The sequence below is a fragment of the Cyclopterus lumpus genome, chromosome 13, assembly GCF_009769545.1.
Source record: "Cyclopterus lumpus isolate fCycLum1 chromosome 13, fCycLum1.pri, whole genome shotgun sequence".
Classification (NCBI taxonomy): Eukaryota; Metazoa; Chordata; class Actinopteri; order Perciformes; family Cyclopteridae; genus Cyclopterus; species Cyclopterus lumpus.
Genome location: NC_046978.1, coordinates 13,830,666 through 13,856,209, shown reverse-complemented (window position 1 = coordinate 13,856,209; position 25,544 = coordinate 13,830,666). Strand labels below are relative to the sequence as shown.

Below are 25,544 nucleotides of genomic sequence, written 5' to 3'. Positions count from 1 at the left end.
CTCTCAAACTGATCTCTTTTTCCCCACTAGTTTTATTCTTCTTGCTATTCATGACGTGCTGCCATTCCAAATCATGTCTGAACTAATTAGGACTCTCAAATACCCATCAACAAACACACACTGATAGAGCAGAGAAAAACAAGGGAAATATAGCCACCTCAATAACATGCACTATGTGTATCTGTCCATCTGGCATTCTCTCTGTTTCCCATCGCACAAACATATACAAGCATGCGCTCACACAGACACACCCATGTGCGCTGACAACTGACAGTACCCCTTTTTACCCACGCAGTGAAGGCACTTACAAGCAAAACAGCAACCAGAGGCCCAAAAATATCCTGAGCACAAAGAGGAAAGGAGAAAAATGTATGAAACAACATTTGTGGGTACCGCCTCAAAGGTTAACGTTAATACAAGCAGTCACGGTGAGGCGACGGCCTCCACTTATTATGAAATATATGCACTTACAGTATATTTACTTAGCAAATGGCTAAAGTGAATTCTGAGCTGGTGTGAGAGCCGACAGAAGCTTTGCTGATAGGCTTATAGTATTTCATATCTCTAAAATGAGCTAATTTGAAACAGCTATGTCATGGTTAAGGTTTAAATCAACCAATGTATATATAATTATGTGTCATTACATTTTGTTTTAATAGGCATGCATCGCTGGATTAGTTTCTACATTATGTTTCTAATAAGACTATTATATAAAGGCCCGAAGGAAAGTGTGCCAAGCATTCTTATGATTTAACTTGGGAGCAAAACTAACTCAAGACAAAAGCTTTGAAGCACATTTGCAGCACAGTGTATTTGTGTCAACCCACCACAGAATGTGTCCTAATGAAGTGGGTTGAATGCATGACAAAGGTCAATGAAGTATGTGTGTTCTATTCATGTAATGTAATAATCAAAGGATCAAGAGAGTCATGGCAGACATTTTGTTTTTCACACAAGTTAGAAGACGAGTCGAAATGGAGAAACACATAACCTTTACCACTCCAAAGACCGGCAACATCGACAAATAGTTTCTCTTTCAACACACCTGTGTTTCAAGCTGGTTAAATTGTAAAACTCATGGGGGTGGGGGTGGGGGGTGGGGGGTGAAATGAAATTGATCACAATATAAACTCAGCATTAGAACAGAAAGGAAGACAAGAGTGAACAAAGGAGAAATCAAAAACAAGTCGTGACAAAAGCCGAGGACGGAGAGGCGAACGCTGCATTTGCTCTCGCCAATCGCCAACGTACAAACCTCGAGAGAGATGTGTTGAAGGAAAGGTTAACTCCACTGTGGAAATTATAATACCACTGAGTGAATAGAGAGAGATTCAAACAAGAAGTCAATTTTTACATTTCAAACACAAAAGATATAAACATTTAGCCAACCTTCAATCCTATTGGTTGATTGTATTGTATGAAATCACTTGGAGATATTAGTGCAGGATAACAAGAGGATTTATTGGGATAAAACCACTCAGCATGGTATACTGGGACAAAGCCCAGCATTCATTTGTGAAATATAATGGTGGGTTGGTGACAGGATAAAAGGTTACCAAGATATGGGACTATAGCATAAATCATCAATGATCCCAAAACTTTATTTATTAATTCATTTGGGGGGATAGGGGGTGATGGTGAGGGTTGGGCTTAACATAGTGATGCATTATGTTTTTAATCAAACTGAGTGCACACTTAAAACGCTGACCATATAGTCTAACCTCTTGGTCAGGGAAAGGAAGGCTGAACGTGTGTGCGTGTGTGTGTGTGTGTGTGTGTTTGTGAAGATGTGTGTGTGTGCGTGTGTGTGTGTGTGTGTGTGTGCGTGCGTGTGTTTGAAAGTGCATGAGTGATCAAATCAACAAAGGAGCAGAGCATGAGGTGGGGCAGTAGAACAAAGGGGTACAGCATTGTTGAAACTTTCTGGGAGGAGTTAACGGAGTCCCGACGTAATGCTACCATGCTTACAAAAGGCTTTATATGAAGATGACCTCCACTCATTTGAGCAACAATAATTGTCAAAGAAACTAAACAATGAATACAACACAAGGTAAAATGTTTCATATAATGCAAGCTTGTAGACTGGATCCTGACTGAAGATGACTGCTCTAAACTAGCTAAGGGCCTATGTATGTGGTTTGCTACATCCTTCCATTTAGTGTACGTTGACACACATGATAAACTATAATACCCAATTGCAACTGAGGATCATCACTCGTAAACCTGTTGAAATCAAAGCAAATGGCGTGTCATGCCCATTTTTAAACAAAACAGAAATGCACCCTATTTTCCATAGATATTCACAAATGTATAGACATCAAAATTGCATCATATTTTTCCCAAATAGAAATTCCACTTCAGAAAGAGAGAAAAATAATTAATACGTAATATGAGACTCTTAAGATAAACATGTTGTGCATTACATTATAATTGCGTCCAATCTACTAAACGCCCAATGACTCTGAAAGCCTTGCTATCGCCCTCCAGTGGAATACATCTACATTGCTACTATGGAAGGAGTCAGAAATTAGATGTGCAAATTCAAAGAGCGACACCCAATCATGTTTTCATTCGCCCTCTCAATTACTGCTTATTGGCCTTCATCAGCAATACCCGTTAAGATAATTAAAATTGCAGCGCACCGCACTGATTTGGTATATCCAGTCAAATCGTCAACTTCAAAACCAGCTGAATTCACTTGACTTGTTCTTTTACCTTCATTACATCCAACTAGGACAAGTAATATAGTGGCAAATGAAGATAGCACACTACGCCATCCAGAAGGTAAGGATCATAGGACAAACTACCAAAAAAAAACAGAAGAAGGTGATTATATTTTGCAAGAAAATGAAACAAAAAACATTGTTTACCCTTTTTAGTTGACCCTTTCTCTATGAATTAAATTAATCTGGTATTAATCCAAAAATAAAACGTAGTTGAACTCTGTTTAAATGTTATTGCCCTCTACAACATTGCTGTCTAGCACTCCATTGGTCCAGTAGCTATTCTCTCCTCTGCAGCAGCATTACCTCATGATGGTCAGCCACAGTGCCTACATGCCATTAACAAGACACCAAATACACAGCCTGTCAATAGTGCTCCACACACAGGTTCCCGTGGCATCAACCCTTTCATCATTTGATTGAAGAGTTTGTTTTTATTAAGAAGGCTATACCAGACGCATAATCACTATACATTGATTTAACATTACCTTTACAATTAAATTCTTCACTGAAATTACAGAATAAATATATGCACATTTTTCTTCAAATCTTTGTGAGAGAGAAAACATTAAAAGTGCCTCCTACAAAGCCATTAGTGGGTGACAATGGGAATCCAGAAGCAATGGAAGGGGTGTCAACAAAGTGCGTGGAAATATCCAGAAAACCTTGAGCGTTGTCTCATAATAATATTCACAAATGTTTTACCATCCGTGGGTCGGCGCATCCTTTTTTTTTTACGAGAAGCACCCTGATATAGACAGAAGTCCTCATTAATAGTAATAACCATATTAATAAGATATAAAAATTAAATAGAACACTGAACTGTAAATGTGTTGCAGTATCTCTGTTCATAATGTGATGTGATAGTCTGAGTAAATCCCCTCGCTTCCCGCACTGAAGCGAGTGCATGCAGCAAACTGCAGTTCATTTTAATATATGTATTTTTTTCTCTCTTTCGATCCTTTACTACAAACTTCATGTGCACGGCCTCCGGGTGTTTGTACATCCTAGTCAGGGGTTAAAGTGTACAGAAAGAAACCCCAAAGTCAGGGAGACGTCCAGCTCCCGTGTTTCCTGCGCGTCACGGTAACTCCATGAAAAGGGGGTGTAGTGACGGATGTATATTGGGATGTTTTGTATGTTTTATTCCCCGGTGCCCCTCTCATTCCTCTTTTGCTCTTTCTTGGGCATATAGAGATATTTATATATTATAAAAATAACGGCTGTTGACATTGCTGGCTACTCTGAAAAAAAGGCACTTCATTGAAATATCTGAGAATGGCCTCTCCTCCAAAGTGATTTTGAGGGGAAACTTTGTTGTAACTGTAATAGAATATTTTTTTTATTTTATATCATGCTGCTCTCTCAAGTTAGTTTTTTTGTTATATTGGTTTGGGGTGATTTTTTGTTTCCAGGGTGGCAAAGTGAATGTGTTGATTTTGTGTTTTTTTTCTTTTTTTTCTCCATGGGTTAGAGATGTTAAAACCGGTACGATTTTTCCAAGACTTCGAGGTAATCCGGCTTGGTTTGAAGTTTGGCCCTTAACTCGAGGTAATCGCTTTGGGACGGGTCAGGGTAGCAGCCTTTCCCCGCTGTGAAATGCAATGTCTCCTTCAGCCGTGCATCCTGCTGCAAATCCGGGTACTGCATGCCTGGTGGGTGCGCATGCGCCACATGCATGTCCTTTAGTTTGGGTACTGTCCCATACAAACAGTCTACAAAGCCCACTGTTGGTGTGGGCCTCTGACTGTCAATTACTGTAGGGCAGAGCCCTCCGTTCTCATGAAATCCTGCCATGTCAGCCGTTGAGTGGTTAACTGTGACGATAGTGTTGAGTTGAGAGTTGGAGAGGGCCAAGGTCCACTCTCTTTCTTTCTCTAATAAGGTTCTGTAGTTACTGTTGCTACTGCTGCCATTGTCTTTCTTCTCTGAAAACTGCACTCTGTCTTCCTCTGCTATCTCCCCCTCTCGAGGCTTATAGATGGGGTTGTTACACATCTGCGTCACCGGGTGGGGAATGTAATCATAAACGTGACCATGGCCATGTGTGTGACTAGTGTGAGTGTGTGTGTGCATACTAGCTGTCGGTTTCTCGGGTGTGCTAGTGTTACCAGCACTGCTCTGCCTTGGTGGGTCCTCAAAAATCCTGCATTGCATTTGGATCCCCGTCAGATCTACCTCGGAACGTTTCCGGAAAGGAAGGTTCTTCCTGCGCCGAAGAACAAAGGCGAAAAGCCCGGCAGCAACAAACACAGCAGAGATGAAAAGAATGAGTAGGCTGAGAATGAGGACAGACAGTGGGACAGCCCGTCTCCCACTTGCTTCCCCCATGTCAGAGCTCCCTGTGATGAGGTCATCCCCACCTGGCAGGGCCGGGGAGGGGCCTGAAGAGTACTTGAGCTCCGGACAGATGACCTCAACCTGCAGCGAACGCAGGTCCTTCCCAAACGCAAATTCAGGTGTCTTGCAGATGACGTCTCCAACCACAATGACGGAGGAGAGCTTTTCCAGCCACTGCTTCAGGGGGATGATTTCACAGGAGCAGTCCCAGGGGTTCTGATGGAAATCAATCTGGACAATGGAGATCAGATGCTCCAGAACGCCACGCACGGGCATGGAAAGGAAGTAGTTGTTTCGGAGGTTGAGGCGTGCAAGGTTGGTGCCAGCAAAAGCGTCATTGGGAAGGGAGCGTAACAGGTTGTCATTGAGGAAAACCAGCTGGAGGTTTGGCATTAGGGAGAAGGAGTTAGGTTGTATCTCACGTATGACGTTATACTCAAAGTAAAGATAACTCAACATCTGAAGCCCTCGAAACATCCCAGGGGTGAGTCTCTCAATGTCATTCCCATTCAGATATAGACTTTTCAAGTTTGGCAGGTTGATGAAGGCGCCTTCTTGGACATAGGATATCCGATTATTCCCTAAATGCAGTAAATCCAAACTTGAGAAGTTCCAGAAATCAGATCGGTATATTTTCTGTATTAAGTTCCCACTAAGGTACAATTTCTTGGCATTGAGGGGCCGTGGGAGGAGCTCAGAGATGTTGTGAAAGCCTTTCTCTTTACAGTTCACTGTTAGACCCAGGTCATTAATGTGAAGGTTGCAAGTACATCCAGCTGGACAAATTATTGGTATGGGAGGCCTTGTTTGGTAGCCAGCAACAGGGGCCTGGTTGATGCCTGGATAGATACTACGAGGAGTTGGAGAGTTCTTTGTGGGCCGAGGTCGTTTGGTGGGCTTGTCAACTCTTTCCTTGTATTCCACAGAAGAGGCTGTGTTGTGAAAAGACGAGAGCATGGAGGACGGTTTAGTAGGCCAAGTGTTCTCATTGCTAAATGGGATCCGGGGAATTCCCAGCTTGGCCTCAATCTCTGCATCAGAGAGCAGCGGACAGAGCTCACTGCGCTTGATTTCCCGTAAGTCTTTCCCATGTAAGTGGAATGGGTAGTCACATGTGATCTCACCTACCAAAGCTGTATACGGAATTCTCTCCAGCCAAGTTTTTAACTGGACAATCTCACACACACAGTTCCAGGGGTTCTCCTCCAGCTGGATTTCCATTAAGCTCCTTCCCACGTACTCCAGCATGCCCTTATACGGCAATGTCTTTAGTCTGTTCCCTCTCAGGTCCAGGTGTGTGAGTGACACAGATCGGAAAAGATAATTTGGGAGCACGGGGATCAGATTGTCGTTCAGTATGAGCACTCTCAATTTGTGAAGATGCCTGAAAGCCCCACTTTCAATCCGTTTGATTACATTGTAGTCCGCCTGGAGATACTCTAAACTCTCCAAGCCCAGAAAAGTGTCATTCCGGAAAACTTCTAGTTTGTTTTCATGTAGGAACAGCCGCTTGAGTATTCCTAAGCCATTGAACGCTCCAGCGTGGATATCTTGCAAGGCGTTATTACCCAGGTTAAGGGAGATGGCATTGTTGAGATGGAGGAAGCTGTTAAAGTAAAGCTTCCTCATGGAGTTTCTCTGCAGGTTGAGCTTGAACGGCCTGCTCCATATCTGGGAGATCTGGCTGACATTTGTAAATCCTTTACTGTCACAGTGGACATGGAAGATGCCCTCTTTGACCTCGCAGTAGCAGGGCTCGAAACAAGGCTCGTCGATCTCCTCGGAGTCCTCTAGTAGTGGGATCGGGGTGGTCCATCCTAAGGCTATGGTGCTCAGCAAGGTAACCCACAGCATCCTCGCTGACACCAAAGGGATGAAGTCTTGGCTCCAGGGACAGAGCCACTTCACAGCACTGCAACAAAGAACAGAAGGAGAGAATGGATGTGAGGGAGGGGACGGGGGAATACACACAGAAGTAACAGATGTAGGAGAGAAAGAGAGGACGGGGCATTAGTTTTAATAGAATGGAATACAGCTTTGAAATGAATACCAGTGGATAATAAAATGACATGGAGACAATAGTGTTGATGTGTCAATAGCTAGTAATTTCAAACATATATAAATCCCAAACTATCGGATGGGTAATACCTAGAAATACAAACAAATCTCTGTATCCAGACAGTTGACGACAGTATATGGGGGAATTGTAATTTATTATACAGCAGACATGCTGGTAAGGTCGCAATAAATCACCTGAGAGATGCTTATCACCGTGAATAAACGAAGCCAACAGCAGGTGGATAAGGTTAGTGGTGGGGAGACACTGTCCTTATGCTGTATTTATTACATAACAGGCACCTCAGTCCCTCTTTCGGTAAATGAGAGTATATCGCAGGAAGTGTACAGGAATGGCATAGTTATCAGCTCGGTGATCATTAGTAGGACGAGAAGAGGACGGTCAAGGGACTTGCTGAACATCAATCTCGTTAAAATTAATGTCAATGTATTTATATGTTCTAGATCATAGAAATCTGATATATAAAAAAGTGCCACTAACGCTATGGTAAATGCAGAGTCTCAACTTGATCAGTTTATCAATATTTAAAAAATAATTATATATATATATATATATATATATATATATATATATATATATATATATATATATATATATATATATATATATATATATATATCAAAATAGGTCCAACACAGGCACAGTTAAATAGGATTGGCTAGTGCCAGCCCTAATCTGATTTGCCACCCCGGATGCCAGCTTCAGATTTGTGCCACATGGTTGGCTTTTACCTTGCTGTGGGGCGGGTGTATGACCAGCCCATTACTTGTGCATGTGTGGTTGATGCCGTGCTGGTTTGCATTTAAGGGAAATAACTCCACTCTCTGCAACAACATAAACACGTGCAAGCACCGGAGCAGGACACAACTTTTCAATGAAACACATCCCGGTCTCATTTCCAGGTCTTCAATTACTATTGTTTTGTCACAGCGCTCGGGTTTCTGATAATGACGCACAAGGCACCCGTAAGCGTATCTGAGACGCACCGGGATTTCAATTAAAATTCCAATGTAAATCCATCCCCGGCAATGCAGACGCTCAGAGCAACTGCTCCAGCATCCATTCACTTTGTCCAAATCATAATTATCAAGCTTATAGCATTCAACAAATCAGCTCATTATTATTGTTATCATTATTATTTTAATAATTCATATTATTGTTATTATTAATGAATAATAAATGAATATAACATGTGTATAATAAAGCGCAGGAACCTGAAGATGTTTGCTTTGTAAATAATCTCATGACACATCTGTAATAATGCGTATTACTTATCCAGTCACTTCATGCAGTCTCCTGGAAACGGATGTTGTTGTACTGTGACAGGGTAACCCGACCCCTTGCAGCTATAACAGCCTTGAATATGCTCAGAACTTGTTTTTTATTCGTTATCCAAAAACATAACGCAGGAATATGGAACCTAGGGGGGTTTGCATAGTGCATTTTTATTTAGTGGTGAGCATTCACTTTTGTAAGGGAGCTATAGGAAAAAGCTCTTATCTATTTGTCATTGTTAATGTTAGCCATAAGAGTTCTGCAGAAAAAGACAGTTGTATGTGCATGTAGCAGATTATCCTTTAGTCAATTATTAGAAGAATATTAACGCTTGAAAAAATATGCTCACTGTGCACACACATTGATATCTTGCATGGCCACCTCTTGACATTCCGTTGCTACCCCTGGGCCACCCCTGTTATAAATGCATAGCACGCCACTGTTCTGACATGCTGAAAACGGCAGAGACTGTTCTCCCACTGCGTATACGTGGGTTACGTTCTCCGTGCATAAAGCCAACAGAGTGAGGGGAAATGTCGACTTATCATTACAACTGATCCTGCCATGATTTTCCAAACATACAATCAAATCAACTTCTTCTGGGTTTTTCCAAATGGTGATGCCATCGGAGGATTAGTGGAGCGGCGGTTTAAGTGAAGAGCGCAGTGGGCGAAGCTGCTGTTTAGAAAAGCTCACGAGGCTGTGTTTTAGTATCCAGCCCGACTATAAATAAATATTAACATCATGGAAATAATAATAACAATACAAATATAATAAGAATACTTAATAATAAGACGGGCTCAAAGAAGAGTCCGTTCAGTATCTCCACGGTGTTAACTTGGATAAAGTCACACACGTACAAAGCCCCTGAATATATTTTCTGTAAGGCTGTGATTTTTTTTCGCACGCGCATGCACACGCGCACGCACACGCACAGTGCTGTCCGTTCAAACGAGGGTGCTGGCAATCCGGAGATTCGCTCGATGACACCGTCTCCGGGAGCAGAGCCTCTGTCCATGGTGCTGAAAGCAAAAGCCCAGCGACAGGAAAAAAAGGGGGGGGGGGGTAAAAAAAATTGTAATCCCAAAAAAAAGACGTGACGTTAAAATGCGCCAAGGAGAAGAAAAAAAAAAAAAAAAAAAAAAAAGATCCTTGAGCACGATCTCTTCACTGTGAAAATCATTGTTTTCATTGCCCTCTCCGTACGTATAATCCTCCAGAATTTAGTGATTCCGCTCCCATGACAGAGATAATAAAAAAAAGCGCAGATGCAATGTCAAAAAAGTAATAACGGCATTAAAAGCAATTAAAGTAATGTGGCCATATTATATTCCCTTGGGTGTATCAAAATCAGGTGCTATACCTACTTAGTTTCGTGGGATTCCAACTTCACATATCCTCCAGCGATGTGTTCGGTTATTGCCCGGTGCGTCCCGCTCACCGTCCGATGCCGGGCTGTGAGGAAGAGAACAAGAAACGGGGGAGGGGGTGGGGGGTGAGCGAGCCGTTAGAGGAACCGGAGGAATCGGAGAGGTGGAGACGGGAAGAGAGAGTGGGGCATTGAGGAGGGAGAGCGGAAGAGAGATACGCATGCGAATGAGCCACGGATTCCAAACCAAGCTGTTGGGCTATACTTACATAAATTAAAAGTGTTGCTCCCCCGTGAGTGGCAATGTCAACGCGACCTATTAATCTCGAATTCATATCAAACTAAGTTACTGAGAGAACGATGTAATCTGACGAGCTCCAGTTTATCCAAACCGGTCAGGGGTCTCGCACTCGTCCACCGAAATTCACCCCGAAATAACATCGCCGTCAACACGGCGGAGAGAGCGCAGCGCCGGTTGGAACACTTGCCAAGCATAATGCAGCGGAGCCTTCCGTCGTGACATCGAATAGAGAACAGACGGCTATTGATCAGTCAAACGGGTCTCTGCGATCCGTTACCCTTGACGCACGGAGAGCGCTTGCTGTCGCTTTTTGGAGTCCATGGCAATGCAGAGACACCAATGGGCACATGAACACACACATACACACACACACACACACACACACACACATCTCTGCATAGGATCCCCCCCCCCCCCCCCCCCCCCCCCCGATACACTCATGGACAGGCACACACAGCTTAAGCACTCACCTTAGTTTCGTACTGCAATTGGACAGCATCGGGGAAAAAAAGACCACTAGTGTGAATCTTGTTAGATCTCTCTCTCTCTCTCTCTTTCTCTCTCTCTCTCTCGCACGTTCTCCTTCTTTCCCTCCCTCGGTCTCTCTATATCTCTCTCTCTCTCTCACCTTCTCTGATCGGCCGAGGCAAAAGAGAGGATTGAAGACGTGAGAGGAATGCAATCTCTCCCACTCTCGTTCTCGGGTGACTCTGACTCTCTACCCTTCTTTCTTTTTTTTTCTTTTTTTCTAAACAGTTTGCTTAAAATGCAAGCCCTCGACTTGTGCCCGTCCACTTCCTCTTCCTCCCCTCTCCTCCTCCTCCTCCTCCTTCTCCCCCTCCTCCGCCGCCGTCGCCGCCCCCTGGGCGAGCACTCAACAACAGTGTAGCCGGGTGAGAGTGTTCTCCTCTCGGTTTCAGGACCTCGTCTCTGTCCGGTGCAGCAGGAGCAAGAGTCTCTGGATCATATCGACGGCTGGGTCAGCTGCTGCATTTTTTTATTATATATATTTTTTTGTTGGTGTCTTCCTTTCCTCGGGTCCGCTTCCCTGTCGTGCGTCAGAGGAGTGAGAGGGACCGAGCTGGGTGGGGGGTGGGGGCAGCAAAGGGGTGAGAGACGCAGTGGAGAGAGATCTGGTGGTGAGAGAGAAAGGAGGAGGGAAGGAAAAGAGTGATGGGGGACGGTTGCGCTATAGTTCTGGATGCTGTCGAGAGGAGGAGAGGACGCAGAGTGAAGTGAGGAGAGAGTGAGGAGCGTGGACGTGGATCAAGAAAACACCAAATAATATATATATATATATATGTGTGTGTGTGTAGGGGTGTGCGCGGTGGGTCAGACTGCGAGACCTGTGGATGACAGTAAGGACGCGACGAGACTCTCTCTACATGCTCTTATATTTATTAATATTGAGAGGCATTTCATAATAATCACACTTACACTACATTATTTAACTGGGGTTAATAATGCAAAGTGTGAAGCTGGCCGTGCTAATACTTCTGCTCCCTGCTGCGGGGATGGAGAGGGTGGCGAGCGGGGGAGTGACTGGCAAATACGGAGCGCCTCATCGTCCCCGTCTGTTTGCGTGCCTTCCCCTGCCTCGCCTCCAGCGGGCAACACAAGCCCGTGTTGTGAGCAGCAAGCCGGCTCACAAGCACGACGGAGGCACCGTCACGAGACCCGGTTCTCGGCAGCTCCGCAAGGAGGGGGCTGATTGCAGTGGGAAGTTGAAAACTCCCAACCGTGTCTCTTCTTAGAACACACCAATAAGAAAAGTTCCATAATTACGGCAATTTACAGTAAAGCCGTGATATTAGGCTGCAGTAAAAACTGCCTTATACTTGTTGTTTGTATTTGGTCTCTCTAGCACATTAAAATGGAAAAAGGTTTTGTTATCCTTCAACAGTTGGTTGAGACTTTAAAAGTTGATGACACTAACCTAGATTTGTGTATTATTAATATTTTTAGGTAGGGAGAAAGTGGTGGAGAATGGGTTCTCTCTGTGGCCAGATATTTAAAATACATATTTGGGAGTAACATGGATGCTGCTCAAGGCTGGTCCGCTATAACCTTTAGGATTATTTCTAAAATCATCCTGTTCTGGGATTAGATAAGTAAATATGTGTTCTATGTACCCCTGTTGAGATTCATCACTTTATTAAAAAAAAAAGGCTAAACGATTGAGGGGATCTGAGGAGAGTCTCAATATGTGAGTATATTTAAATGAATGATTCTGCACTGTTGTTGTAAACATAATTAGTGACCTTTCTATTAGTATTGTACATTTATTTCCCAAGTGGGTAATTTAGAATCTGTGATGTTGCACGAGAACCATATCATGTCTTACATTAAAATGATTACACACTCTAACATGAACTAAACATTAACATTAATTAATTAATATATTTATAAGCACATATTTTTGGGCATCATCATTGCAAGCATGTGTTACAATGCAAATGATTTACTTTGTCAGTTTATTGGAAGCTGTCCCTATGCAAATAAAGCAAATACACACAACCCAATACACAGACACATGCCGTACACCCACGTACACAAGCAGTGTATGGGAGGTTAGGGAATGGGGTGTGGGAGCAGCTGGTAGTCTATAAAACTGCCATTCTTCTTTATGAAAAGCCGTCATTCACTCCCTCAGCCTGTCAGATATGTCAGATAAACTGACATACAGCCAGCACAAACCCTTCATTCAGCTCACAGGACACGAATTGGCCGGAGTGTGTCACAATGAAGCGGAAGAAACCGTGCGATTACAGATCAGGGCCAATATAATAACCAGTTATAAAATTCCACTTTGAGTGGCACCAAAAAAATTGGACATCAACAAAAGTCCAAGGGAGCAACCTAGGAAAATAAAATAATATAAATATATATTGAGTCAAGATGTGTTTATTTGCATATACAGTCTCTGCAGCACAATACAAAATCATATGAAAGAAACTTTCTTAACCAGAAAACCAACAGCACTGGTGGACATGCATTGTATATGTTTTCCTGACCAGTTACCACCTGTGCAAGAGGGAAAATGATGACATAAAACCCCAGAGGGAGGAATTGGTCCGGCATACATCTCCGACCAACAATAAAGTTATTCATTTTAATCATGAACAGAATCTTTCCATCGTCTAGTAGTAGTTTTGGTTGTCTAAACCTTTTACGATGTTGATGGCAGTTCAGGAAAAGCTTACACGGCTCAATCTTGTAACTTGGCGTGTCTGACATTGTGGAAGGCGTTTGTAACAAAAATGACAGTAAAAGTACAAAGTTGTCACGTCCAAACGTTTGACTGATATGTCTGGACAACCTAATGGGCATTAAAGTCAACTTCATCATCACTGACCTTTTTGAGGCCATCACTGCATGATGAAGGGACATCGGGGACAACTCTGTCATCGCGGACAGCAAGCAGCTCTGCGGCCAACGGGGAAGGAAATGGCTGTCGGCGCTGCTCAGCCACAGCCACGCCCTGAGAGAAAGAGAGTCAGGAGATGCACCCATACAGCACATCCAGCAGAGGGATGGTACTCATTCACTCAAGCGTACAGTATGTGGTACAGCTCCTAGTTTGGTGATCATTCAGAAACTCCATTGAAAATATTGTGAAAAACTGTTTTTGATCCATTTAATATGTTTGTTTCAAATGTTATTATTTATGGTAACATACTGGCTGGTTGCTACGACACTTAAACCTCTTGCTGAGAGAGTATTATCACTTTGATTCTAAAGGCCCAACTAGAACTGCTATAGTCATGCACATTGCTGGTATACTGTATTTTCTATAATTGTAGTGGCAGTTTACAATGCTTCAAATTCCCACTTAGTCAACATGGTATCTGAGTTTGTGTTCTAATTAATATAGATTTTTTTGTTAGGAGCCAATGTACTCACAGGAGCAGGTACAACTTGAACAAGGGTTTATTTTGAGATTTATATATATATATATATATATATATATATATATATATATAGTATAACTGGTTCTGATTCAAACCTTTTCAAAACCTATAGTCTTCACAGCATTTTCAATAGCGTACCGCTTTCGAACCCTGTGCACTGAAAAACTGCATTACGGCACTATTGTCGTAAATATCCCCAAAATCAATTCTAGCACTTTGTTGCATGCAAATGGAAAACAACATACATTTGTAAACTGAGATAAAAAACTTAAATAATATCAGAAGTTACATAATATGCCATGTCAACAAACAATTTTAACCAATACAAATATGTGAATATTTCAATAATATATTTAAGAGTTTGATTTGTTTAAACAATTATATATTTTCTAAACATTCGCTTTCCACTATGACCTTATAGCCAAAGAAAAAGTTAGAGGAAAGAAGTTTGGCGTCCATTAAAAACCTCTTGTCCTTTTTAGCTGTCACCACTTGAAACTCTCCATTATGCTTTCTCTGCTTGTCATCAGGAGCTTCAGTGACACACCTCATGCCACCTGCCTAAGTCCTTTGTAGACCACAAGGGATGGTGGGAAGCACAGTCAAATAATTCCCTATCAATCCGTCTGCCTGTCTCTCCACCTGACATCCTGCCTGACTGCTGGGGAGTCAATACGTCTGATCGCCGGTCGGCCTTTCTCGCTGTCCACTTACATCCCCGCCTGGCTGCCTGCCAGCCCGACCCCATGCCTGCCAGCCTCTCCACCCGATGGCCTGTTTGGCCGACTGCTTTCATATCAGTCTGTCTCTGCGCCGCCTGTGTGCTTGTCCATGTGACCGCCTGTCTGACAAATGTCCTTTACGCATGCGATTAGGGGCGTAGCTTGGTCTTAGTGGTCTTCCGTTCAACACGGGCAAACAAAGATTGATTCAATCAAGATATGTGGAAGAAGACCGCGTAAACGTGGCTTGTTTATAGTGTATGCTGGAAAAAAATGGTTTTGTCACGCCGTGCAATAAAAGAGTGGACCCAAATGCCAAACACCGGGGTAAAGCAATTCATTCTTACAAAACAAAAGGGGAGATCATGAAGACCAAAGCTTCCAGATAGGATTCAACTCTGGACTAGAAACGACAAAGATCTAAACGGAGATCTAAACAGACGAACCGAGGCAGGAGACAAACAGGGTTTAAATACACTGGGAGGGTGCAGGTGATTAGACACAGGAAAAATCAATCGGGGACAGGAAGTGAAGGGAACCGAGGACACGAGAGATAAGGACCTCAAAATAAAACAGGAAACTGGAAACAAAAACCCGAGACCAAGACCGATTATGTGAATTGAGAATGTCGGGTACCTTGCTTGAATGAATGGATTTTGTATTCTAATAAGCATGCCACAGGGAAAGCACCAAAAGGTAAAGCACCAACCAGAATTGCTTTTTTTAGTTTGACATAAAGATGTATCTCATCTCTTGTAGTTGATCTGTCGACTCACTCCTGAGCAAAGAACACAATATGAAGTCATGTTTTTTTTTTTATTATTCAGAACTCTGTAGCTTCGTCTGTACGGTAAAGATATTTTTATGGAAAGCCCAGATAATTTTCAGCACCTGCTGGAAAGAAAAACCTCAACAAAAATAAATGAAAACAAATTCTAAATGTTGTTTGCTTGAGGAGCAAAATCGTTAAAAAAGTAACGATGCATATGGTTTCAAGAAAAGCAGAAACATTGCAAAAAACAAGACAAACTCTATAATGTTGAGTTTTTTTTAAATTATATATAATATATTCAATGGGTTGTGCATTCTAGTTTAATTAAGAGGAATGTGTAAGGGATGCTGACTGGCAGCCACAATAAGCTAAAGATAAGGCAACAAAGGGCATTATGTGAAAAAGAGAAATCTGCATTTGTGTTCGCTTTAAAAGCTTTCTTTGTAGTCCAGGGCCCTGGAATTGTGATGTTTTTTCCAGAGTGAAAATAGTCTGGACTTTAAAAAGCAGCGGCTGGGGAAAAGTTTGACATGGGGAAAAAAAAAACTTAAAAGATTCTTTGAAAAGACCAATTCATGTTTGTATTCAATATGAACAATGCTCTCATTTTCTAGCAGCACTAAAGATGAATTTCTTTGAGCCGTTGAAGACCGGAAAGAAATCGTCATGGAAATTAAGCTAAACCCTCTCGTGCTCCTTTTAATATCAATCCAAGTAATATACATTTCTAATGTTGGAGAAGATTCTCATAGGATTAGTTACTGGAAATATACTAGGCTACAGAAATAAGTCAAATTTCACACTGTTTGATCTGGTGACAAAAGAGCATCCAAATGAAAAAATTATAATAACGTTGCTCTTGCTCTCACGCGGTCTGATATAGAGACAAAGAAAGTCATTGTCTCTGTATCATGAGAACATTGCCCTGTTAAGGAGAGCCTCATAGCGTTTCTGTCCTGACCCCAGATACCATCAAAGCGCTTATACTTACCGTATGTGTTTCCTTGTTAGCTACTTCCATAATTAGATAATTAAATGAAGTGAAGTTATACACTATAGTTTATGGGGCACACTCTGTCTTATCTGCCTATGCATCTTCTGTGTCCCTAGATACTGTGAATTCACACACACACACACACACACACACATGCACACACACACACATGCACACACACGCACACACACAGCCGCTTTAGGGTTTGCTCAAATCACACTGAAAGGTTCCAACGACGACTGGTTTCATCAGGTAATTCAAAAGCAGATCAGATGGTCTGTTAGAGTTAACACTTTTCTTTTTCACGTGACGTTTGAGCTTTGCATTACAACACAAATCTAGAAAACACTTCACCGAGTGTGACTGTGTTAAAAAGCATTGCAGAAGCCTAGAGGTGAGACATCATAGGTACCGAGAAGGCTTTTTTAAATAAACCAGTGCAGTGCCGGTTCAGAACGGGCTCATACAAACAACTTCACACACAACCCTGCGCTCCCTTGGGTCCTGAGCAAATACACCTGACATCATGCCGTAACATACAGTTGTTGCGTCACACACCCAGGTTGTCAGAAATACCGATGCAATAGGCCTGCAGTCTGGTTGATGAGGAAATAATCACCAGGGGAAGACTTTACTGCTTGGTAAGTGAGGCATCCAGGGGCCCCGAGCTTAAAGGGCTCCAAACAGCTATATATTTATTATGATGTTTGGATATGACGCAGCTTTTTCCACTATTGTTAATCTATGATAACATATTTTCTTGCGGGCTTGGATGTCATTGCACATTTCCGTAACATTAATTAACCAAGTTTACAATATATATATATATATATATATATATATACAAATGTAAACTTGGTATATATATATATATAATGTTAAGGAAATACTATGTTTATAGTTAATAAATCCAAGATCTGTGACAGGAGTCTAACTGTGTTCACCTAAATTAAAGTTGGACTCATTACATATCAATTCACCACTTGACCTCCAAAATCTGATTTCCTCCTCGCTACATGAAGGCCGCACTACTTCCTGCACTTGCGATAAACAATGGTACAGGTAAATCCCGAGCTAAATCCTGAGGCACCGAATACTCCGATAATTCTGCGCTGCTATACTAGAGGCTTAAGCATCAACGTCTACCAATGTCACTCATGTTGTTCCTCAAATTACAATATCAAGGACATATTCCACCGTCTACTCCAAAGTAGTGTGGATTTTGTTTTGCAGACGCTTCCATTAAATATTGTTTTTCAGCCTAGCAATACAAAACTACAACAGTTTAGAACGTTTCATAAGAGCTCATACGCAGGTCTTTCCCACAAGAACAATGTTTCACAAACATTTAACAACCCCAATCAGATAATTGACCCTATAAGACCAGTAACACTGTTCTTTTGCATGTGTGTGTGTTTGTGTGTTTGTGTGTATGCACCTCTGATGCATGTTTTGTTGATCTTATAGCAGTCATGCTTGATGAGGTTTTGAGCCCGTGGCCAGATGGTGTCCTCGCCAAAAGCCTGTGTGCCTTGGCTCTCCTTCTCACCCTGTCTGTATCTCTTTGTCTCTCACTGTCTGTTACACACAGACACACACATATAGACTCCAAGCCTACCATCCCATCAACTCTCTCTCTCTCTCAGCTTGGTGTATCGCCCTTAATTGTCGGAGCAAAAATACCCACAACACGTCTGCTGAGAGACCTAATTCTCACACACTGCTGTCCCTGGAGAGAGAGAGAGAGAGGGGGGGGGGGGGGGGGGGGGGGGGGGGGGGAGAGACATAGTTGCTGCCTTAACACGTTTTTATGGTAAATTACAATAGCAAAAGTAGAAAGAGAATGAGGGAGGGAGGTCTGGTGAGGATGGGGTAAAATCATAAAGAAACCCGCACACACATGGGCACACACAGCAAGGGAGATGAAGCCTTATAAGCGTAAATGCCAACCACCTCATCCATGTTGGATTCCAACTCAGCTTTTGTCTATGAAAAGAAAGCAGAAGGAACTAAGACAATCAGGGAAAAACTTGTAGGTAAAGTGTGGAAACTTGTTGAAGCCTCATGGGAGCCGGCATTGAAATTCATAAGAGCTACTATTTCGCCTATATCTATCTTGTCTTTCTTCTTTCATTCATTTTCATTAGCCTTGAATGTCTTTCCCTAGAGTTCTGCATCTTAGACAAGAAGGCAAGACGAAGCTGGAAATACTAACGGGCTGGAGACTGGGAGATTCAAAACATACTTTAAAGTTAAACATGTTCACTTCCAGTCCTCTGCTTTGAATGGCCGAGCTGCCTGCAGAGTCAGTCCCGTAAACAAAAGGTGACAGTTTCGATAACCCAGATGTGAGTTCTTTAACATCTGTGAGAAGACCATGAGTGTCAGTTGTACGCCTAAAACATACATCTAAAGACAGATGTTTGCCTTATTCCCCTGTGAGTCAATGAAATTGGATGAATGTAATATAATGTGATGCTCACGTAAGCGGGGATGTCGTAGTCTGGTAGCGAGACGGCCTCTGAGCACTCTGGTGGTCTCTGTACTTATGCAACTGGCCTCCAGTAAGAGGGGATGTCGTAGTCTGGTAGCGAGATGGCCTCTGAGCACTCTGGTGGTCTCTGTACGTATGCAACTGGCCTCCAGATGAATCAGAGCTTCAGCAGACATTTTGGGGTCCCATGTAATCGTAGAGCAAGCATCGTGGACACATTCACACACAGTGATCAGATTGTTGTTGTCAAAAGACAATGTGAGGCAGTGAAAACTGCTCTTTGTTTTTCCCTCTCCGAGTGCCTTCCTGACAAGTTTTCTCTGCATCCTGGATTATGACAGAGGAAATGAACTCAGAAAAAAAAGAACTGGGTCATCTCCCTGACATCTCTGTGACAAGATTAGCTCTGGTTTTTGTCCAGTTTTGACCGAGATACAGAGGCTACACTGACAGAGACGTAAGCTTCGACAGATAGATAGTCATGAACCAAATAGATGTCTGAGGTACCATTTGAAACTCACGACACATAACAGTTGACAGAAATCCTCTCAAATGTGTCTGAAACATGCACCACGATTGCCCCTGAAGTTCAATCTCATTTAAAACAAATGTCACAAGGTTGTTGTGTCATAATAGTGCAACAATAACCATCAAAAGTTTAAAAAAATCAAAAATGTATAGATTACTTATAATCCCACATCTGTAGTTTTTGTGTTTAGTGCATGAGTTGCATGGGTTATCCTACATGGGTTTTACATGAGTACTCTGCTGGCTCTCTGTGCTGCAGGCATAAACCCTAACTGCCATTATTAAAGTCGTCGGGCGAAGAATTGAATCATACTTTATAGACCAATGTTTAATGCGCAATGTGTAACAAATCTGATCTCTGAACTTCATATATTTTGCTGAATATGGTATTTATTTGGGATCATCTGTTTAAGGTTTGAACTACATAAAACCAATGTGGTACAGTAAGTAAGTAAGGGACTTACTTAATAGGTGCCAGTGATTACGGTGCTGTAAGACAGCCATGTTTCTCTCCAAGTTCAGGTGTAATGTAATACATGTAATTGTAGGGCCACGGGAGAGGAGTGTTGGATATAAAGTGCTGTGTGACAAACCAAATGAGAGTCCATCTTTCCAAAACTTACCACTGATTGCAGTTAAATTATGTTAGTTAATTAGCATTATATCCAGTACATCTATTCTTCTCAGTAATACTCGTATTTTTCAAAATGTGCACTGTGACCTTAATTCACTTCGTCGCAAAAACAAAAATCATATATTTGCCAATACTTGATGGAAAATATATAGACATACATCTATATATATATATATATCATATTTTACATTATGAGTTTACAAGTGTGCACCGGGCACCGAGCATATAATGTAGCAACAAAATCTGTCTTTGTTTCTTTTTTGGGGACCCTTTTGGCAATGGCATTGTTTTTCTCCCCAACATGTTTGCCCTTTCCTTCCAGTTTTTGACAGAGGGAATAAACCCAGATACAGGAAAAAAAAAAAACTGGGTCAACTATCTGACCTCTATGTGGCAAGAGCAGCTCTGGGCTTTGGCAAGTTTTTGAATGTATTACCGAGATAGAGAGGTTATGCGGAGGGAGCCATAAACACTGGCGTTTTGTCCAGAAGCATCGGCAGCAATAGACAAAAAATATTCTGCAGAACCGTAACGCATGAACTGATTCAGTTTGAGCATTTTTCTTTTTTTTACCAAAGGTCTTATTAAAAATGTCTCCATAATTTGACATGTTGTAAAAGTAGTAATGTAAAAAACGACAAAACGAGCTGCGACGTTGGCCATCATTTGACTGCCTTTTGTATGACCAGTTATCTTGTGTCACTTATCTATAATTATCACATTAACAAAGGACTTAAAGCCAACTGACAACACAAACCATGTCATAGAGTATCCTAGTGAAGAGAGAATAAAGATGGGAAAGCCCTAGCCAATTTGCATTTACTTTAAGAAAACTACTTGCTAGCTGGAAAACTTGGTAAAGTAGGTCTTATATCGGTATGAGAGTCACATCCTGGTAGTAGCCATAACGGACTGGAATGGGACAATCAAACCAGTAAACTACTCACAACCGGATGCTTTGCAACTCCACCACACCTGATTACACACTCACATGTCAGTTTGTTTCATACATAGTGATAACGCATGGAACCCTGCAATACTTCATTTATTGACTTGATTTAAATGGCTGGTCATTTTGAAAGCTGCAGCTTGTGATGTTGTTATTGTTATATATTTAGAGGTGTTTCCATTAATATATCCACTCCTTTTTTTTTTTATCAATGAGTGTAGATTAAATAACACAAAACACCTCTTATAATCTAATGCAGTTCACCAGCACCACCAGCTACATCACACCTGGTGCCACTGAGGAATGAGTGGAATTGCTTCCACTTTGTGGGAAAGTCCTTATTTTGCTAATGGAAGCAACAGTAAATGTCTGTGGCTTCACCCCCATCTCGCCATCGATGGGGCTGGTGATGCTAGCCAAGAGACTAGTCTATTCTTCTATGCCAGAATGGTGGGATTCGCTTTCTCATGACCTGGCAATCTAGGGACAACATTTGGTCTGGCAGCAGTAATTGAAAAGCTGGTCTGAAAAGGCATCAGTATGTCGAGATGTAGAAATGAGACTATGGTGCAGCATTAAGGAGGGAAGCGTGTACAAAATAGAACTAAGTCAAAGCGCTTGCTATCTAAAAGGACAAATAGTATTTTTTGACAGTTGCAATTACATGTATGTATGTTGACAAAGGTGCATTGCTTGACTAGTTTGAACTATTCAATTCTGGGTGTGATAGCAGGTTACATTTTTAATTTTGACACGTGTTTATGTTTGAATCACATAGCTTTAAGGTTACAGAAGGACTGAGTGACAACAATATGCCTTTAAAAGAATCACAAGGTCAAGCGTGACGATGAGAAGACATCAGCTGTTGTTGTGATGCTGGTTGTGATGTCTGCAGTGACTCTGATAAAGCATATTGAATTACAAAGACTTTCTGCTTAAACGCATTGAAGATATTAAAGGCTTCAAGTGACATACAGGGGCAGATGTATGACAGCGTTTGCACTGTAAAGGGATGTGTGTCTGTGTGGAAAGGCCTGTGTTTTTGTGTGTTTCTATTGGATGCTCTTAAATCGCATATGTATGACTCCAAAGGCAGCTATGCTATGCAGCGAGACATTAAGAAGTGTATAAAAGTGTGTTTGTTTTGTCATGTATGTGCGCATTATCTGACAACAGAAGAAAACGTTACACTTCGATCAGGAAAGGAACTTGCCATAATGCATGTCGGAGGAGGCACTCTACTCTGGCAGAATATAAATAGGGTAAGGAAAGGTTGTCTAGACCATTTAAGTGTAATTCTTATTCTAACAAAGCTATATGTTGGAAATTATATTTAACCAATTTACCATACAAAAGAAAACCATGAAACAATATTGTTTTAGGTCAGACGCATCAAACCAGTTTTCAAAAGATGTCTCAATCTATGTTTACAAGTCACATTAATTCATAAATATCCTCAAGGATGTTAATTCATTAATATAGCTAGTACCAGTGCGTGTGTACACATGTTCTACAAATTACAGTTTCACCATAAAAATTTGAGCTTGAAAGATATTGCATTTATTAAATAGGTCCCTAGTTAAGCGTTGGTGATACAATCAATAGCAGTTGGAACGTTATGGAAACTATTGACCTGTCTGGAAGGTGTTTTCTATTTATTACTTGACTGAAAGACCCAACTGTGTAATAGATGTTTTGTAGCAATTCCAAACATTTTGCAACTAAAGGTCAGTGTGGAATCAATCAACTGGCTGCATTCATAGGGAAGAGTAAACAGTTCAAGACCACTTACAAGAATCTAAAAGCAAAGCTTTTCCTCTTGCCTATATGTTCCCCAATGCATGTACAGTTCTTGTTATTATAGCATTTCAAATAATAAACACATTTCAGTCCAACACTGACCCTATCAGACTATGTTTCAAACCTACTATTTGTTACCGTAGATGTTCGTCTGACATTGTTGGAATACGGCTTTGATTTATGAGTCCTGAAGTTTATGGTGGTGTGTTCACTGAATATCAGTGTTTTTGGGCATAAATCCTATAACGTTTCTGACAATGAATGTTCACATTAGCCTTTGTTGTACACATCTCTGTATCATGGATGGTGAAGTTACACCGATCAGTGCTTTAAATCAATATGTGGAGAATCTGAATCTGGCCTGAGGATTCCATTGAAGCATCGGGTTCCCCGTCAGCATTATACCTACTAAAGTCATGATAGCCAGTAATTGCTTTTCCATTCCAAGCACTCTTCCAGCTCTTGCACTCTTGAACACGAGGCTAAAAACTCAATCTCCGGGAATACAAAAGTAAATGGCAATTTGAGCCCCAGCAATTTACCACTAGATCGTGTGGATTATAGTGCTCTTTCTTCTTTGTTGCAGTTCTGTATGAGCCAAACAGACAGCAAGATGGACAGAAATATGGACACATTGACTGACTGACTATGGCAGACTATCTTACTTACTGGCAGGCTGGTTATGATGCGGGTTTAACTCTCTTGAGCAAATCGATGGATGAGGAAATATTGTTTGCCTGGCTGATAACTGACGAGAGAGAGAGAGAGAGAGAGAGAGAGAGGCTCCTCTCTTTAGGATGTCACCTATACCTCTACAACACATGTGCAGTCCTCTCGCTGTCTCACACACACAAACACACACATTTTACAACAGATGATAGTAAAAATTAGGGACACATATTTTAGGAAGCAGAGCAGTGAACATCCGCACTTTTGCCTCACTATAATTGCCCCCATTGAGTCAATCTTTTATTTCTTCCCATAAACAACTCCAACTTAACCACCCCTTGTCCTCTTTAACCCCGTACTTCTCTTCTCCTCTGCATATACTCACACACACATTCATGCGCTCAGAATTTGATTTGTTCTATTCGGTCGAGCACATTGAAATAATGCACCATTGATCTCCGATGTCCTTCAGCCTTTTCATATCCATAAGTAATGACACTCCACTTCTCTCTCGTGTTACACTTTGTTCCAGTATACCAGATCATACTGTCAGATTAATTGTTGCAGTTTTCTGTCTTTTTACTTTGTTCTTGTCTTTACCACCGTCTTTATTATCAATATAATCTCTTGTACTTTTCTTTTTCTCTTTTACGCTCCTTATCCTATGCTGTCTTTGGTTGTATTACCTTAACCCCTCTCCGTGTTCTGTCTGTCTGTTCTTACCTCGAACTTTTGTGATTATCTCTCAAAAACCCACAATTTCTAGCTATTTTCACTGTTCCTTTATTTCTCTCTCTACATCTATCAATTCCCAATGTTTTTTACCATTTTTTTAGTAGAAACAGTTCTCCCCGATATCAAAGATACATATGTTTCCTGTTACCTGTAGTTCTATTTAACAATCTAGAATGGTGTGGTGTGAGTTGCCTAGTTAGATACTGTAACGGGACTAATCGGTACTCGGCTTGTGTTGCTCAAAGCGTCGAAAAATACATCTGAAAAACAGAAATCATAACCCGGTTATTCAAGATGATCCACATACTTTGTTGTGAGCAGTTTCATGTCGGAACTATCCATCCATCCATCCATTTTCAATACCGCTTATCCTCATTAGGGTCGCGGGGGCGCTGGAGCCTATCCCAGCTGACATAGGGCGAAGGCAGGGGACACCCTGGACAGGCCGCCAGTCCATCGAGGGCACATGTAGGGACATACAACCATTCACTCTCACATTCACACCTATGGGCAATTTAGAGATCAATTAACCTGCAGCATGTCTTTGGACTGTGGGAGGAAGCCGGAGAGCCCGGAGAGAACCCACGCTGCCATGGGGAGAACATGCAAACTCCACACAGAAGGACCGCTCCGACCGGGAATTGAACCCGCGGCCCTCTTGCTGTGAGGCGACAGTGCTAGCCACTACACCACCGTGCAGCCCATGTCTGAACTAATACAATTAAAATTCATTTTTTATTTTGACATGAACTGCCCCTTTAAACCTGTAAAGCAAACCCCGGGATCCATCAGATCTCAGGAACTTCAGCTCCACAAGGTGGCTTTGAAATATTAGAAATAAGTGCAATAAGTGTGTGGATAAGGTGACAAAGACTAGTAGTCAAGCCTTTGGGTGTGTGCAAATAAGGGACAATGTTTGTAATTGGAGAATTCTTAATTTGAGCAGAAGCAGAGATGAATGATATGTGATATGGTAATAGCCGTCTGTCTTCCTTTGCTCTGCATGTTAAGGTAAATTCTATCTTTTAAAACAATGATTTTATATGCAATGTCCCTTCTAAGACATCGGCTGTACGAGCACCGCTGAAATATGTTGATTGCTGTGCATTCATTCATTCATTGATGTGCTGGTCATGTTGATGGGATGCCCTGGCTCTTATATTTATGAGATGCTCTCTAAGAAGTCATAGAAACTGAGCAGAATATTCTACAGTGGAACCTTTGGCACTCTCGCACACACACACACACACA

The 25,544-nt window shown here is 41.8% G+C and overlaps 1 protein-coding gene across 3 annotated transcripts; it reads right to left on the bottom strand.

Moving 5' to 3' along the window:
- Positions 1-4,107: 4,107 nt before the first annotated feature.
- slitrk3a (SLIT and NTRK-like family, member 3a) lies at positions 4,108-11,153 on the bottom strand. Of its 3 annotated transcripts, none has more exons than XM_034548696.1 (3): positions 10,556-11,153; positions 9,783-9,870; positions 4,108-6,975 (listed from the first exon to the last, which is right to left on the bottom strand). In XM_034548696.1, exon 3 carries the CDS (start codon positions 6,915-6,917, stop codon positions 4,203-4,205), a length of 2,715 nt encoding a protein of 904 aa, XP_034404587.1. In that variant the 5' UTR covers positions 6,918-6,975; positions 9,783-9,870; positions 10,556-11,153; the 3' UTR covers positions 4,108-4,202. The 3 variants fall into 3 exon arrangements, with proteins under 3 accessions (XP_034404587.1, XP_034404588.1, XP_034404590.1); XM_034548697.1 differs by lacking the exon at positions 10,556-11,153 and adding an exon at positions 10,054-10,460; XM_034548699.1 differs by lacking the exon at positions 10,556-11,153 and having other exon boundaries at positions 9,783-9,880.
- Positions 11,154-25,544: the final 14,391 nt, after the last annotated feature.

Coding starts and splice junctions, on each gene's coding strand:
- slitrk3a (XM_034548696.1), bottom strand. CDS start 6,917: ATGCTGTGGGTTACCTTGCTGAGCACCATAGCCTTAGGATGGACCACC.